The 17,500-nt window shown below is 34.6% G+C and overlaps 1 protein-coding gene across 10 annotated transcripts in view; it reads left to right on the top strand.

The window, feature by feature from the left end:
* LOC125043530 (chloride channel protein 2-like) overlaps positions 1 to 16,328 on the top strand; it is a 169,276-nt gene extending 152,948 nt beyond the window's left edge. For 2 of the 10 annotated variants that reach the window (XM_047639685.1, XM_047639679.1), the window contains 14 exons: positions 1,768 to 1,870; positions 5,039 to 5,170; positions 5,392 to 5,554; positions 5,669 to 5,784; positions 6,026 to 6,278; positions 6,415 to 6,532; positions 7,749 to 7,906; positions 8,696 to 8,734; positions 9,691 to 9,917; positions 10,116 to 10,291; positions 11,861 to 11,981; positions 12,358 to 12,498; positions 12,969 to 13,055; positions 13,816 to 14,295. In XM_047639685.1, the coding sequence (XP_047495641.1) occupies positions 1,768 to 1,870; positions 5,039 to 5,170; positions 5,392 to 5,554; positions 5,669 to 5,784; positions 6,026 to 6,278; positions 6,415 to 6,532; positions 7,749 to 7,906; positions 8,696 to 8,734; positions 9,691 to 9,917; positions 10,116 to 10,291; positions 11,861 to 11,981; positions 12,358 to 12,498; positions 12,969 to 13,055; positions 13,816 to 14,001 (2,020 nt within the window). In that variant the 3' untranslated portion in view covers positions 14,002 to 14,295. Of the gene's footprint in view, positions 1 to 1,767; positions 1,871 to 2,834; positions 2,938 to 5,038; positions 5,171 to 5,391; positions 5,555 to 5,668; positions 5,785 to 6,025; positions 6,279 to 6,414; positions 6,533 to 7,748; positions 7,907 to 8,695; positions 8,735 to 9,690; positions 9,918 to 10,115; positions 10,292 to 11,860; positions 11,982 to 12,357; positions 12,499 to 12,968; positions 13,056 to 13,815; positions 14,300 to 15,901 lie in introns of those variants that run through there. The other 8 variants (XM_047639688.1, XM_047639687.1, XM_047639682.1 and 5 more) reach the window with 8 other exon arrangements.
* The last annotated feature ends 1,172 nt before the right edge of the window (positions 16,329 to 17,500 follow it).

Here is a 17,500-nt window from a genome sequence, read left to right as displayed (position 1 = left end):
CACACACACACACACGTACATACAAAGATAATTTGCAATATAAAACGTTTCCAATCAGAATATTCAGTTATTAGATATTATTCGGAATGCATTATGAATTATATAATATTACTCCTTACACTGAGTAATTCAGTGTCATAAATCAATCATTTTTTAATATTGTAAAAAAAAATTATGATACTAATTTTATCAAATAAATCATGTTTGATATTGTCTTACACTATCTTCTACCTTCTGTTACTCCTTTCATAATAAAACTTTATACTTTGTTCTGAGCATATTAAAAGCCCACTTGAAAGCTAGGAATGTCCAATCTAAAATATAGAATCTAATATCTAGAATTTGATATACAGTTTAATATGTAGAATTAAATATATGTAATTTGATATCCAAAATTTAAAATCTGGAATCTAATATATAGAATTTAAGATCTAAAATCTAAACTTAGTTAGAAAACAAAATAAAATATTTAGGAGATTATGCTCCCTTTTGCCTAAGATAGAAGTATGCATTTTGTATAGATATAGAATCTTGTTTATCTTCATGTATATTTTTAATACAATGTAAAATAATCTTGATTGATGAAGACCGCGGTCTCTATAATATTTATCTCCGTTTTTCTTTTGTTTTCATGTTACGGGTATTTACGATTTATATTTTCTCCCCCTTTTAGTCTTAAATTAGTTTGTGAACCCTTCAAAAGATATATTATACGGGTTCTTAATTGATTCCTTTTACGTCCCTTCCAAGTAATGTAAATAATAGTGAGTATGGTGCCATCTGTGATGCATAGACCCCCCCCCCCCCCCTGGTGCGTTTAATTAATTCAGATGCGATTGGTTGAGTTCGTGACACTTTGCTGCTACAGTCGGCATTTTAATAAGAAATTTCGAGTCAGTAATTTGTATTTTTTTTTTTTTTTTTTTTTTTTGTATTAGTCGATGAAAAAAATGAATTATGTGTGTATATAAGTGTTAAAGATCTCAGCTCGCACTTGTTTGGGACGCACGACTCCCCCCCTCCCCCAGACCACCCCTCCCCCTCTAGGCTGTAACTTGTTCTTCTCGGATTTGCACGAAGTTAAATATTCGTTTTCCCTCCCTCGCTCGCATGACTAATTCCCTCTGTTTCTCTTTCTCTTTCTTTCTTATCTCTCGTTTCGTTTCTTCGTTGATTTATTCTTATCTCTCTTCTCTCGTTTACTCGTCACATATTTCTGTTATCGTTCTTCAGCGTCTGTTTTTCTTTCCTTTTCTTTTTCTTTCTCTTCCTTTTTTATTTGTTTTTCCTTTTGTCTTCCCTATCTTCTCTTTTCTTCTTGTCCATCGTTTGTTTATCCACTTTTCTCTTACTTCTTTTATTTTCTCTTTCATGGTTTCCTTTATCACTTGTTCTCTGCTTTTGTATTTTCTTCTCCACTTCTCTCACGTTTTCTCTCTCACTTCTCCTCTCACCACCTCTCTCGCCCCTTCTCCTCTATCCTCTTCTCCTCTCGCCTTTTCTTCTCTCACCTCTATCCCTCTCACCAATTCTCTCACCTCTTCTTATCCCACCATTTCTCTTTCCACTTCTCTCATTTCTCTCCTCTTCTGCGCTATATTCTTCTTCTATCGCCTTTACTCATCTAACCACCTCTTCTCACCACCTCTCTCGCCTCTTCTCCTCTCACCATTCCTCTTCTCACCTTTGCTCTCATAGCTCTCTCACTTCCTCTCGCCCCTCTTCGTAACCCCCCAAAGAGTCACCCCGTGTTGTCTCCCTCTCCAGCCGTCTGTTGTACCCCCTGTTCGTCATCATAATCTATGGATCCTTCTCCTTCCCTCTGGGCCTGGGACAGTTCGCCGGCACCGAATTAAGTAACCACCAGCAGGTAAGGCTCCTTGCCTCTCTCCCTTTTTCGATCGTGAGGCGACGGAAGGTAATATGGAGGTCTTCTCTTGTCTCGTCGAGGCATCTTTTTTCCGAGCGAGAATGGATGGTCTTTCGTTTGGGAACAGGTAAAAAACAAAAAGGCTCAAATATACTCAGCTTTGTTAGTACTGTGGCATATACAAAACATTATTTTTGTGAGAAGAGACAACGGTATCAAAATACGTCTGGATTTTTGGGTTCTGGTTTGTAGAAAGCTTATAATGGCGTTCTCCATTTTTGGTTTGTTTTCTTTTTATTTTCCTATTCTCTCTCTCTCTCTCTCTCTCTCTCTCTCTCTCTCTCTCTCTCTCTCTCTCTCTCTCTCTCTCTCTCTCTCTCTCTCTCTCTCTCTCTCTCTCTCTCTCTCATTGTTTTGCTGCGAATATGATACAGGTAGTCACAGTTTTCAGGTTTACGCTATTGTTCCAAACTACGAAATGATAAAAAGGCACACATAAAATCGCCATTGTAATAGAAAATGTTATATTTAGGATCTATAACTATGCTTGCTCTTGAGTTTGGACAGTGCAACTTTTCATTAGAAAACTTTATAAGGTATTTAAACCGTAGTTCCTCTTAGACAAGTTAAGTCGGATCTTAGACTTTCAAGAATACACGAGAAAAGGTAAGTTAAACGAAATTTCCTCAACGTCCGGACTATAAATATGAAAATGATCGGAAAACTCTGTGGTATTGCATAACAGCCCCCCCACGTCTGTATTGGAACCGGTATTCAGAGTGCTTCATAAAACGTTGTACAACCCCCGCCACGTGTGCCCCTCCCCCACCACCTCCCTTGTCTTCCTGCAGCAGTGACTCACGTGTTTTTCACCCTCGTTGGCTCCCACAGTTCCATTAAACCCGCCTGCAACCCTGTTTCACCGAAGGCACCACACTAGCCGTCTGTTCTCTCTGTCTGTCAGCCGATTCGCGTATCCTGTCTCGATGACTCTGTTGTTCCTCACTATCCAGTATCCGGGTCTGTTGGGTCAGTTCATAGCCTCCCATCTGTCGACCCATCACCAGGTAGGCTAATGGTCGCCGGATTTAATTGGATTTTATTTTTTTAGTATTTTCTTTCGTGGAGTTTTCTTTTCTGTCCCACCGTTTTTTTATCATTTGCTTTTTTTTCTTATTGAGCGCGTTTTCTCCCCTCCCATACACGCATAAACAACCTTCGTCCCGCTTTTTTTTTTCTTAAAGGTTCTTCCGAAAACCCGCCGCCATTTTGTGCCTCGACTGTTGGACTTATTCGCGTTATAAACTCTCCGCCCAGCCCCCCTTTAAAAAAGACGAAAGAAAAGGAGTAATTGCTCTCTCGTTCAAGCATTCTCCACCGCCTGCTTACACCCCCTAAAATGGGCTTTCTTGCCTGGCATGCTCTTCTTCCCCCTCAGCCGGCTGCTGTACCCCCTGCTGTTAACTGTGGTCCTCATGTCACTCACCTTTCCGGACGGGCTAGGCCAGTTCATTGCCGCGCACCTCACCACACATCACCAAGTAAGGCGGGCCAGGAGCTCCCCGGGACCTTTAGGTTAGGAGTCTCCTTGTAGTGTGTGGTGGTTTGGAGGCGCAGGTTTGTTCCGTCTGGTGAAAGAGATGTTCCAATTTGGCCCGAAGAGCGTCTGCATGTTAAGAGAAAAGATAATTAGTCTGAGATTTAGACGAAGCCAAAGAGGCGATGGTCAGATTTTTAAAATCCGGTCGGTATTTTTAAGCACTTTTATAGTTTCTTATATTTTAGAAACGGAATATGCGAGACATGAGTCTCTTGTTGCTACTAACTAATAATTTACTCGAATATGCGTGTTGCATGGCTTTCACAACATGCACTGTGGCTTTTAGACAGAGCTGATGTGTAACTTCTATGTTCTTTATCAGAGTTTAAATATTGCAAGATTATTTTTATACAAATAAGATACTACATAAGTAATGCTTCATTATTTTGGGAATGATCAAATAGATGGATTAAATTATTGCAAATTTGCTGTCTTTGCATTTATAAAGAACATAATCCAAATAATGTTTGAACTCTAGAACAGAGAGCATGGATATAATGCTGACAGCATGAACGAGAGTATGAAGTCCTTACCAGTCCTTGCAGAGGGATGACATGCTGTCTGTTTGACGTCACAGTCATAGCAGTCATATATTGGTATTAGAAACAAATGTTAGTTTGAGGGAAAACAAATTTATCGTCTTTTTAAGTTGTATTACTTTGTCAGTTAGATAATAAACATTTCGGGATGTATCTGCATGCACTTAAGGTTGCTTTGAGTGACAGTTGTACAATTAGTGTTTGAACCAAGTACTTATTCTTGTTTTATTTTTTCTACAACCCTATTATTCTAAAACTATTTCAGTAGCAGGCATGTTGTGACTGTGGTTATATTTCACCAATATTACAAAAAAAAAAAATCATTATGATCATATTTCACTTGATTTTTAAAATTAATATAAAAGGCAACCGAATTTCAATGGCGGATCTAGGTGTTACCTCCCCCGTACTGATAAATTGCACCCTCAGTAATACACTGCATACAGTTATATGTGAATGGTATAGGTAACAGTGTAATAGGGTTGTGATGGCTCACATGATAGGTGCATATAATTTCCCATAAACTTACACAAAGAGAATTGTGTGTAATGGATTTCTTATTGGAAAATACCTCTGAACTTCTTGTAAAAAAAAAAAATAATAAAAAAAAAAAAAATAATGCTAAGGAGACTCCAAATCTGCCTTAAACTTCATTCCTTATGACCCTTAGAGCTCCATGTCTTCTTATTCCATTATCCCCCACTCTTGGAAAAATCCTGGATCCGTCATTGCAGAATTAGTTATTGCAATATTGTTAGCAACTTCATTTGGTACATTCATCATTACTTTTTCATATTACTGATTAGTAATGTCAATCTTGTAGCTGTAACAAAATTAAGTCTGTCTATATCACAGAATTTTAAATCCTCAAATAAGTCTTTATTCCTTTCTTCTTCAACTCTTTGACACTTTTTTTTTTCCCCCTCAATTGATGAATATTTATTCTCCCTCATAGCAAAATGTTATTCTCCTTACCCCCTGGCAATAATAGTGATTAAACTCTCCTTTTAATGCACTGTTCTGTCACAGGTGGTGGAGCTATTCAGCAATGTTACATGGACTAAGTCAGAGCACACTGTCCACGAATTTGAAATTGTGGAGAACTGGCGCACTCCTTGGACTGGCATATTCATCAACCTTCTTATATACATGCTGTTTACGGTAAAAATACTTTCCTGAAGGAGGGTTTTGGTCTTGTTATAATGAAAGGTCACATATTTTTGTTTGGTTGGGTATTTGGCATTGTAACTTTTGGATTGAAAAATTGGGGTCAGTTTCATAAAAGTATGTTAATGAAATGATATATCTGGAATGATTATTGCCTTTTTACTGCAGAAACTAATAAATGCACTAAAACAGTATTTATACCTTCCTCCAAACAGTTCTGTGGCAGTGTGGTGGCCAGTACACTACCTGTTCCTTCTGGTATCTTCATCCCAGTATTCAAGATTGGGGCAGCTCTTGGAAGGATTGTAGGAGAGGCCATGGCCGTCAGTTTCCCCAAAGGCTTGCGATATGGAGGACACAATCACATTATTATACCTGGTAAGTGTATAGAGAAATGGTGGATAGAGAAATGAAGTCCAAATAATAAAAGGGGCATAAAGCATAATATCTTCCTTACTTTTTAGTATATTGAACATCCACATTCTCCCATAGGCGGCTACTCGATCGTAGGTGCAGCTGCGTTAGCGGGGGCTGTCACCCACACCATCTCCACTTCTGTTATTGTCTTTGAACTCACTGGCCAGATTACACATATTCTTCCTGTAATGGTGAGTGTTGTGGCTGTCTGTAACCTTTTTTTCTTTTATGACCTCCACCATTTATAGGTTTTCCTATTCATTTTATTTCATTCATGTCACAAATGTTGTATATACTTTTTGAAATCAAATTTTGGTATTTCCTTCTGTGGCATCACACCGCCATTTGCTCTTTTCCAATTTTTGATTGACAGCATCCATATTCATATTAATTGTATTTAACTCAGATCTATCATTTCTTTCTATACTACAGATTGCTGTCTTGATTGCAAATGGAATAGCACAACTCTTGCAGCCATCAGTGTATGACTCCATCATTCAAATTAAGAAACTCCCGTATCTCCCTGACATTCTCACTGCCACCTCTGGGGCCTACAATATCTATGTGGAAGATTTCATGGTGCGAGATGTGAAGTACATTTGGTATGGAATTACGTACAAACAGCTGAAAAACACACTCAAAGAACACAAGAAAATCAGATCATTACCCCTTGTTGATTCTCCAGGTATTTATTAATTTATTTATTTTTTTAATGGTTGTAATTTATTTTAGTTGAGAAAATGATGATATTGCAAAGAGGAACAGTTTTAAGAATTTATAAATCCCCTCTGTCCTCACATGACTCCTTCTCTTGTTTATAGATTCAATGATTCTCTTGGGATCCATACAGAGATCAGAATTGATCTCTCTATTAGAAGAGCATTTAGGAAAGGATCGAAGGCTGAGAGTCATCAACAAGTGGAAATTTGCAGCTCAAAGGTGAGTTGTGTCATGTGTTAGGAACTACGTTTTAATCGCAGTGTCATAGAATATGGAATTTTCCATCAATCATTCTTTGTATAATGTATTATGTTATGTATTTGAGACAGTTCTACATCAACTGGACAGGGAAATATAAAGGGATAAGCAGTCTACAATAGCTTTTGTATCTTTAGATTCATGGCCAGCAGTCATGTTCACATTTATGTTTTGAATTTGCAAAAGTTCAACAAATTGAACCTGATGAGTTCCACGGACCGCTTTTAAGGAAAAGAGTGGTCAAGTGTAAATTTTTTTTTTTTTTTTTTTTCTTTTCAGCCAGTCTGAAAGTTTAGTGTGAATGCAAAAGATAGTGAGTGACAGGGAGAAGATAGTTATAGAGCTTATTTTACTATTCAAAAAAAAAAAAAATTGAAATGGAAGTTCATCTTCTCTAACAATGGATCATTTTGAGTGTGTGATTAATGCATGGCCATTAAAAAGATCTGTTTGTACTTACACAAGAAGTGCAGATTTGATTGTAATCGCTTATGAATGTCATACTTACAATTGTTTTTATTCTCCATCAGTAGACTGCCAAGTATGAGGAGGAGGAATACATTATGTGGGTAGGTGGTGTTCAGCAAATGTAGGATAGTACAGCTCAGTAGATGAATGAAGAACTCTTAGTCATTGATATCTGTAGTTGATTTGTAGACCAGTTTTCTCTGCACTTTATTATGAGGGATGTGTCATTTAGATGGTGACATTTCAGGCATGTCAGTCTGAATATATTTCTTTCATACTCTTAGGTCTGCCAGATAGATATATTGAATGTCTGATGTAGCTGCATGAAATTTTCTTTCTGATGTAGTTATGCGGATGTTATTTAGAACACATTGGTTTGTTGTTACTTTTAGTAAAGTGAATACACCAAATGAACCATATAAATATAGATCTTTATTGCTCGCTCTTAGATAGTTTATAGAAAAGGAGCTTGAATGTGATATGGGTAAGGGAGGACTTTAACTTGAAGTGAGTATTATGTTTGTGCCTCCCACAGATTTTAGTGCATGAACATAAGTCATTTGGTAGAATATGACAGTGAACGTGCGTTTTGTTGTAGCATCTTAAGCAGTTGGTTTTATTGAAAGGAACCCAAATTATTACTCACAAAATATGAAAGGCCTCTGCAAAGGGTATCTTTTAAATCATCTTTTTTATTCTGCCTCTGAAGAGCTCTAGAAGCAGAACAGCTCCAGAAGGAGGCGGAGGAAAATCAAAAAGAAGAAGAGAGACGTAAAGTAAAGCAAAAACTCCTCGAAATTGAAGAGACCAATAAGAAGGCAAACGTTCCATCGGCTGGATTGGCAATGGTGGCAGGTGTGGGAGGAGGTATGTAATATGCTAAATTGTTATGTTACATATATTTTTAAAGATTTATTCATACATCTTTTTAAGTACTTTAGATTTCATGTGAATTGGATTTTAAGAGACTGGAAAAATCCAGTGACTTGAAGTAATTGTTTATTGATTTTCTTCTTGAGTTACATTTCACATTGTCTGTACAAAATCATTTGGTTGTGTTCTTTTTTTATGTATCCAAAAGTTGTTATTTAATAAAAAATGTTAAGAAATTGTAACTTCATATTAATATTTGTATCTAGATGGAGAAACAGACCTTCTGACTGTAACTTTACTGATACTTTTATACCATTGAATATTAAAAACACTGATGTGGTAACTCTTCAGGAACAAAGACTTTGAAGTATGTTATACTGAACAACAGTTTCAATTGTTTGAAGGTATTGGCAACTGTGGAAAAAAATTAAGGAAAACTGGTGATTAAATAATGCATGTTTTTGCAGAGCCTATGCAAGATTAATGCATTAACTTTTATACTGTAAGGCCATATATGGATGAGGTATAGGCATCCATGCAATATGTGATTTGAGGACATGAAAAATAACCATACCCAAATGAAAAAAAAATATTTGAATTTTAATCTCACTATAAGAAAAGATTTCTTTTTTGTTGATTGATCAGAGACAAGTTTGTGATGAGTCTCAACTAGCATTAGTTATATTTGTTGATAGAAAAGGTGGACATATATGCATATACAGTAGCTACAAAAGTTTTTTGAAGTAGACGAGACTATTAAATGTTATGTATCCCACTACATAGCACTTGCTGCAGTGGCGGGGATTGGTCTAAACTTCAAAGGTACTGTGCAGGTTATATTAGTGTTGGTTGACAGTGATCCTTGGACTAACAGTGAAGCCTGTCGTGTAGTGATGGAAAGAGTAAAGCCAAAGTAGAGTGAGTGGATGTGATTTTCGTGTTCGTACATGATTTTGAGAATGTTGAGAAATGACGTCATTATCTGCAAAGTGAATAGATAAATAGAAATAAAAGGTTATCAGGATTTAACCTTTGGCCTTACTTTAACGTGCTTGGAAAAAAAAATTGTAATTTCTATCCTTAATAACTTTTACATTGCAGTATTGTAGTAATATGACTGACCTATAGGAAAAACTTATGTACTTACTGTATGAAAATAGATCTTGATATTGATCCTAGAGGAGAGGGAAAGTCTTCTAAGGTGAAAGCAGAGGTAATATTGTGATGGAATGAGGTAGTGTGTATTATTACACAAGTTATGATTTGCTGTGGATTGTCTAGAACATTTTGAATTAACAGATTTATTTATACACAGATTTTATTTTCCTCTTTTTCAAAAAGTGAAAATCTGTATTTATAAGAATATTCATTATTAACAGTATTAACACATTGGTTTTATCATTAATATATACTTCCATCTTTAATTTCCCTATGAAACCATTAATGTGTCATATAAACTAAAAATTCTAACAAGAAGTCACAGAATTATTATCCGGATATTTTATTTTTATTTCTGTGACAAGTATGTACTTTTGGTCAACTTGGTAAGATTACTTTTGCTTATCGCCTTGTGAATTTATAGATTTTATTGATTTATTTGTAGAATTTGTAGAAAGCAAGTAATGCATGTATATCAGAAAAAGATATTGCATATGCAACTTAATTCATAAAACCAGTAACTCATGAAAATGTCTGTGCTATTTAGTATTCAAGATTTCTCTCTCATTTTAACCAGGTGCTTGTTACAGACCACCAAAAACATATATTCTCTTTTCCAGGAGAAGCTGCCTCAGGCCCAGGAACTCCCCAGTCAGATTCACCCCCAGGAACACCCCCCACAGCAACCACAACCCCAGTGACCTCTGGCCCCACAACCTCAACCCCCAATGACACCCCAGATGATGCAGTGCTGAAGCAGAGACGACCCTCAAGGTTCGAGGTCACAAAAGTCGAGTCACTTTCCAAGAATGAGTCAACAGTTACACTACAAATTGACCCTGTAGAGGTGAGGTCCTTTGTTTTGAAGGGATGACTATTTGTTATCATTATGGATATAAATGTAATGAATCATATTCATAATTATTAATTACTATGTATAAAGAAGCAGACCCTCATTTAGTTCATTTTGTTATTTTTTATTTTTTATTTTTTATTTTTTTCCTCTTTTTTCTTTCTTTCTTTTTATTTCTTTTCTTTTCTTTAGATCCCAGCAAAATCTGAAACAGCACTGGATAAGCCACAGATAACCCAAAGGAACAGTTTGCCTAGGAAATCAATCCTAAAGAAGACAAACAGTTTTATCCTTCATCCAGCTTCATCCTCACCCTTTGTTTCTCCACAACACACACCTTATGCCACTGTACATGCTGGGGACTCCAGGTAAGTTTCTCATGTGTTTATAATTGAATGTTATTGATTTTTTTTCTTTCTTTCTTTCTTTCTTTCTTTTTTAATTAACTGATAGAATGGTATAAAAAAAAGAAACATTCTGGACTCAGCCAGTCCAGTTTCACTCATGCTTGTGATGTCACCTTTTTCTCCTTTTCCCTTGAGCCTTAGTATTGCCTTGAGGGAGTGGGGCTTGGGTCCTATTAGATGCAGTGGGTGTTGTGCATTGCAATAACAAGGTGAAACTGATTAATATATTGTTATTATTGTTGTTGTTGCTTTGCACTTCACTTGAGATGCTAAGGAATCCAGAGAGTCATTACTTATAATTGGTATGGCGTAAGTTGTCATGTCATAGTTAGTCAAAACCAATCTGTAAATGAACAAACAGCCTTTTGATCACTATCCTCCTCCTCTTGCTCCTCCTCTCTCTCTTTCCCTTGTCTTAATTTTTTATCTTAATTTCTCCCTCTTTTTCAAAATCTTTACTCTTCTCTTTGTTTCTGTCTCCCTCTCTCTGCACCAAGCTCCTTTTTTCAAGTATTCATACACTGAGGAACAATAAGTTTTTACCATCAGATATCTGCCATTTATACACACACAAAAATAAACAGCTACATTTTATTTAAGGTCATTTAGTATTTTTCTGTCATTTTTCTGCTGCATTTTCATGGATTAGTCCAAGGTAATTTAACTTGTGTTTCCCTCTCTGTCCTTTGCATATTAGTATTGGTGTTGTTGGCTTTTATTTTTTATATATGATGTATTATAGATTAGAAGTGTAGAACTGTGTGTGTGTGTGTGCGTGTGCGTGTGCTTGTACATATATACATAAACATATATATATATATATATATATATATATATATATATATATATATATATATATATATATATATATATATACATACATACATGTAGATAGATATATAGATATACATGCCTGAATGAATGTCTCTCTCTCTATATATATATAAATGTAAAGTATTTAGGTTCTTTAAAGGGCAAAGAATCAAGTTTTCTCGCTATGTAGGATCTTTGTATATGACAATTAATTTTGTCAAAATTAGAAGAACAGTTAATGATTGCAGTTGTTCAGGGGCACTTTTTTGGCTGGCAGTTTGCTCTGGGTGCAACAGTGATTAAAAGAAAATAACAATCTAAATAAAGAGAATTGAAATCTCTTATTCTTTTCTTGTATTTTTTTCTTGCATGAAGGGACTCCTCTGTACAGCTTATGATTTGGAATTAATGGAAAGTTTCTATTATTTACCATTTTCTTCTAACCTCTTTTTCTGGTTTCCTTTTGCAATTTTCTCTTTTCTATAACCTTCCCCTTTTTCCTTTTCTTGCTTCCACTCTCAACCTCACATTTCTCTGCTTCATATTATCCACATTTGTCAAGCTTTTTGTTCCTCCATAGACATTTGTTATAAATTTTGAAAAGCTTTTGTTCCTTCATAGATATTTGTTGTAAATTCAGTAAATGTAATTCAGTTAAGCTTATGCAGTAGAAGTCATTTTATGAACCTTTTTGTAAAATGTGTTTGCCTCCAACAGATTACGGCAAGCTTTTGAAGCCGTGCTAAGAAAGACAAGCCTTTTAAAGATGGATGACAAGAATGCAAGCGGCAGCACCAATGTTGCAAACTCAAATAATACTTCAAAGCGTGTGTCACTGGTATGTGATCAGATTAATTTGTTTGTTCTCTAAAATTAGAAATGATGATAAATGACTAAAAGAATAATGAGAATGTAAAAAGAAGGTATGCAGTTATTCTGTCATTACTATTACTTTTATTTTTATATTCACAACCATGGCTATCAGGATTATAATTCATATGATGCTGATAGTCGCAATCATGGCTTCACTTACTGAATTGTTAGTTATGATTATGAAAGGAATGACTGTAATAATTAACAGTAATGACTGATGATATTGATAAAAAAAAAATACTTATACAAATTTGAATAAGCTACCATAACCCCCATCCTTCTGTCAGAGAAACCAATCTCACAAAGCCAATTTCACATCATAGCTCCTCTTGCTCCCTCAGCCAATGAATAGGATGATTGAGATGACCCAGGAGGAGCAGCGGCGGTGGGAGGAGGAGGAGTTGAATAAGGAGGTCGACTTCAGCAAGTGTCACATCGACCCTGCGCCCTTCCAGCTGGTTGAGAGAACATCGTTGCTGAAGGTACATGATGAGATTTTTTGTTCTGGTTGTTATAGCGATCATGGCTATTGTAGATTGGGGGAATTGTTCTCTAGTTAGTCTGTAATGCAATATTATGTTTATTCATTAAATGTGATATGTGTCAAAGTTAGGATTATTTTTCAGAAACATTTGAATGGATTACTTTGATAGTTATGTCTTTTTATATTTTTATATTACTTTTATACTTTCTCTCTTTTACTACACTATACCATATAGAAGGGATTGTGATCAGGAAAAAAAAAAATCATATTTCCACAACATATCTCTTCTTCCTTTATGATTATATCCATTTGAATTTGTTTCTTTTGCTTCTCAGTTATTATCTCCAGTTGCCTTAAAATTTCTTCCTTTCACTCTGAAATGTCTTTTTTCCTCTCAGTCATACCCTATTGAAAATACTCAATGTCATGCTCTCATAATTGACCTTTTTTGGTGCTCTTCATCGGCAGGTCCACTCGCTCTTTTCTATGTTGGGTCTCAACCATGCGTACGTAACTGCGATTGGGAGGCTCATAGGTGTGGTTGCACTGAAAGAGGTAAGATTTATCTATGCTATTTTAATTTGTAGGTAATAGTTTTTCAGAGTTCAAAAAAATGTGGGAAGTGATGAGTACGTTCATTATTTTATTTTTGTTTGAGATTGTATTGATTATTGGTTATCTGTTTATGATGACAAGGTGCTGTCTATGATAATGTTTATGTGGTATTCATAGTGACTATGTCTTTTTTCCTATGTACTGAATATATTAGTATAAGTATCAGTCTGTGTAACAGCTTCATATTTATTAGTTATGTTGATCTTCATTTCAAAGGATGAAGGATTGAAGAACTCTAGGTATTGTGTATAATTATTTCCTATGTCATGCAGTACTTACGGCAAATTTTTGAATGGCACAGTTGCTTTTACTAAAGCTTTTATCACTAAAGGCTTAAGTATTTTAGTTTTAGACCAAGGCATGGCCTGTAATAACATAATAGGAAATACAGTGACATTAGATTTTTTTCTTCTTTATGCCTTATGTTTTCCTTTTTTATAAATGAGATATATGAAGGCTTAATGACTCTTCTAGTAGAAGTGTTATATTTTGTTGCATTACTGTGATTTGCCACAACTTCTTTTAACTGTGATGTCTGCACTAACCTCCAGACTTAGTCAGAGCAGACATAGCACATCATGGTAAATATAGATATCTGAAGACTTTCAAGAGACTCAGCCAACGATATTCTTATATTTACTGACCACTTGCTTCTTACCCATTGTGCTCTGTGGCATCTCCTTGTCCTCCCACAATGCAGCTGAGAGCAGCAGTCGAGTCCACCAACTCTGGCGACTTCCAGAAGCCCAGAAGAGATAGGGGGGTCGGGGGAACATTTAGGGAAAAGTTTTTAAGGACCACCATAAGGAGAAAGGTTTTGCTTTTTGCAGAATTTTGTGTTTTTGTTATTTTGTTTTTGTGTATTTGCATATTTGTTTCGTGGTGACTTTTATGTCATATGATTTCTAGATTTTGTTGTTGTTGTTGGATGTTGTTTGTTGTTGTTTGAGTTATTATTGCTGTTGTTACTGAATGACACTGCCCCTTAGAATATCATGATTTTAGAAGTATGAACTTGTATATGTTGAATTTGATGGATTTTATATACATGTTTATCTCATTTGTGACTGCATTTCTCTTCAGAAATATTTAATCTTTTATCTTGAACATTTTCTGTATTAATCACATTAAGTTTCTTTATTATCTCTCTTTGTTGATTCCATTTCATGAAAATGCATGCATGCCTCGTAGTCCCCCCCCCCCCCCTCATAAAAAAAAGATTAAGAGAACACTTACTAAATACTCTTAATTTTCAATGATCCTTGAGTTATGACTCTGAAACTAGACTTTGCATATGTGGTATGTGTTTTGGTCCTCATGTTTTCTTTTTCTTTCTTTCTTTTTTCTGTAAATAACTAAGCATATCTGTAGTGAAATGAGAATTTTTGTCACTGCATGATATCATTTGTATGGCTAGTTTTGTTCATTGTTGTTGCCTGTTTGGACACCGTTCATGCTGATGATGATGATGATGATACCTTTGGAATATGTAGAATTTTTTTTTGGTGAAATATATTCTCTTTTAGATGTATGAAGGTCTTTTGGAGATGTCTTTTATGAATGAAAAAAATAGATTAGATTTTTTCTCCTTTATCAATGAAAAAATAGATTAGATTTTTTCTCTTTTATCAATGAAAAAAATAGATTAGATTTTTTTTTCTGTATTTTATCACCATCATCATTAAAAAAAATTCATCACTTGGGTTGAAATGCTAGTTTATACTAGTAATTTATGCTGTTTTTTTTATTAACACCGAATCAAAGATTTGACCTTTAGTGGCATGTCGTTTGAATTACTTCTTTAGAGTTTGATATTATATTTTTATGTAGAGATTTTGACATTAATTATCTATTAGAAGAAAATTGGATTAGAGAAAATATACAGATTTGTGTATGCATTTTTAGTAGATACAAGTTGATAAATGCTGTTCTGCTTTTTTTTCATCGCTTCTCTTTTTGTATATATATATGATTCCATTATTATTTCAATTTGATTAGTTCTTAGATCTGTGTACTTCCACCCCCTCTTTTTTTTATTAGAAGGCAGTATTAGTATAGCCTTATGCTTTGTTTTGTCAAATTAATGTTAAAATTAATATCGTCATTAGCAAAGTCACCCTTGCATTAATATTTATGTATTATACTTATTTCCACAATTCATGCCTATGTTTCACTTGTGCACATTATTGTTGTAATGTTTATGTATTGGTGAAATGTTTCAAGAAAGGATAAACCACAATATGTTCTGAGAAGTGAAAAAACAGTAACCAGATATAGCTGTTGTTACTTTTTGATCATTGTTTGATGTTCTTGACTAATAGATGCTTCATGTTGGTTCTCATCCAAACATTGGAATTTTGTAATTGTCATGTTAATCATAAGAAAACTAACAGAAAACCATTTATTTGCTACTATTCAAATGATACAGAATCACAGTACACTAAAGAATTATATTGAATATTAAGCGGTATATAATCTGTGGGATATTTAATGCGTATTAACCCATGGAGTGCGGGATACAACTCAGTGTGGGTTTAAGTCACAGCTGAGGCTCCGCTATGTTCAATTTTTGGAAAGCTTTTTTGTTTCTCACCCAATCAAATGAGTTAATGTTTTTTTTATATAATCTAGTTTGCAATGTGGGGTGGGATTAAAAAGGGTAATTACATACTCCACTATACTGGACTACCATAGGGATATTTAATACATATTAAGGTTATACCATACTACCTCAAAGCTACTAAGTGTGGAAAACAGAACACTGACACATAACTCTCGTCCCACAGCTTCGGAAAGCCATCGAAGAGACCAATTCGGGAGACTTCCCCAAGCCAGAGACAGTTCCTGCAGCCCCGGATAGTCCCCCAAGAAGCCCAAAGACTTCAGAGTCAAAGGATTAATGATTACCGATCATATAATGGACACATTTTTCTCATGCATGTGTTGTGGAATAAGCACTTTTTCAATCTCTTTCTAGTATGTGTATTTATTGATGAAGCTACTATTGATGTAGGTAGAAAATTTGAGAATTATTTGGGATTCCTGATATGAAAAATGAATTTGGTGAAAAGAGAAAAGAAATTTGCAGTTCTTTACTTGATGATGCAGATTACATTATTATATATCTTTTGCTACATGCATGTTAAGACATTTAATTGGTATTCAGTAAAATATATATATATATATATATATATATATATATATATATATATATATATATATATATATATATATATATATATATATATATATATTGCAAGGCAATTAAAGGAAAGGAAAGGATATTGTGTAGATACTTAATTCAATTATAATTACTAGAATAGGATATCCTAAAATTCCTGATTTGCTTTTTATCATAAAGATTTTTTAGAATTCATCTCTTTAAAGTCAGCACCTGATATCAAGCAGTTCAAGTGTTATCTTACAATTTTAAAATCTAGTTTTAGTAGGAGAAAAAGAAAGGGGTTGAGAAGAACATTTAAAAAATTATATTTCTTTATATATTGATCCATTGTTGATAATGTTGCAGACCTTATGATATAGTGCCTACCAGGAATAATGAAGTCATTTTTACTTTTAGACCTCATAAGATGTTTTTAATAACTTTATGTAAGATATTTATTCAGAGAAAATAAAACTCATGTGTACATATATCTTGAAAATAGAAGATGGAATTAGCCTATTTTTCAGTATCTGTGTAGCCTCCTGCCAAGTACTCTACAGGTATATAAAGGCCACAGGTCCTTATTATGATGATTTACAGTTCTTTATTAGTCACCTCATGGAAGGTACTTCAGCTGAAGAGATTATTAGGAATATGGTTTAAGTAGGAGATTACCCAGACAGAAAGAAAACCTCAGGATAATTTATAGGTTTTGCTTTTTACAAGCATCAGGAGATGGTGTGCTGGTTGTTGATGTAAGATGTTAATTAGTCACCAGTAATCTATTTTCACTTCCTTGTTTTAATATAGAAAGTTATATAACTTGTGATGTTGAAAACTTTTCTTTTCTTATTTTAAATTCCAAGTTATGGATGCTCCATCATTGTATACGAGTTAGACTGTGTGGTAGCGGATTGTACAGTATTTGTATTATCAGTGGGAAGAAGTTTTCTACACTGAAAGTTTAACAAATAGGTGATCTAAAATTAAAATATATAATAGCAGCTATAACATAATTGCTACTATTTTGAGAGTGATGCATTTTCTTGTTTGAGAAATTATATACACTGATCTTTTGAGAATCTTTGCAGCATGAATTAATTGATACAGTGAATCAAGAACTAGACAAGATTTTTTTATGAAGTATATGAAACTGCATTGTGTGTGTAATAATGAGTAGAGATATTCACGCATACTCAACTGCAAAACATTTAGATATGCA

Source organism: Penaeus chinensis, chromosome 34 (genome assembly GCF_019202785.1).
Source record: "Penaeus chinensis breed Huanghai No. 1 chromosome 34, ASM1920278v2, whole genome shotgun sequence".
NCBI classification, from domain to species: Eukaryota; Metazoa; Arthropoda; class Malacostraca; order Decapoda; family Penaeidae; genus Penaeus; species Penaeus chinensis.
Note: the sequence above shows the minus strand (reverse complement) of the source record. Positions and strands in the feature narration are given on the sequence as shown.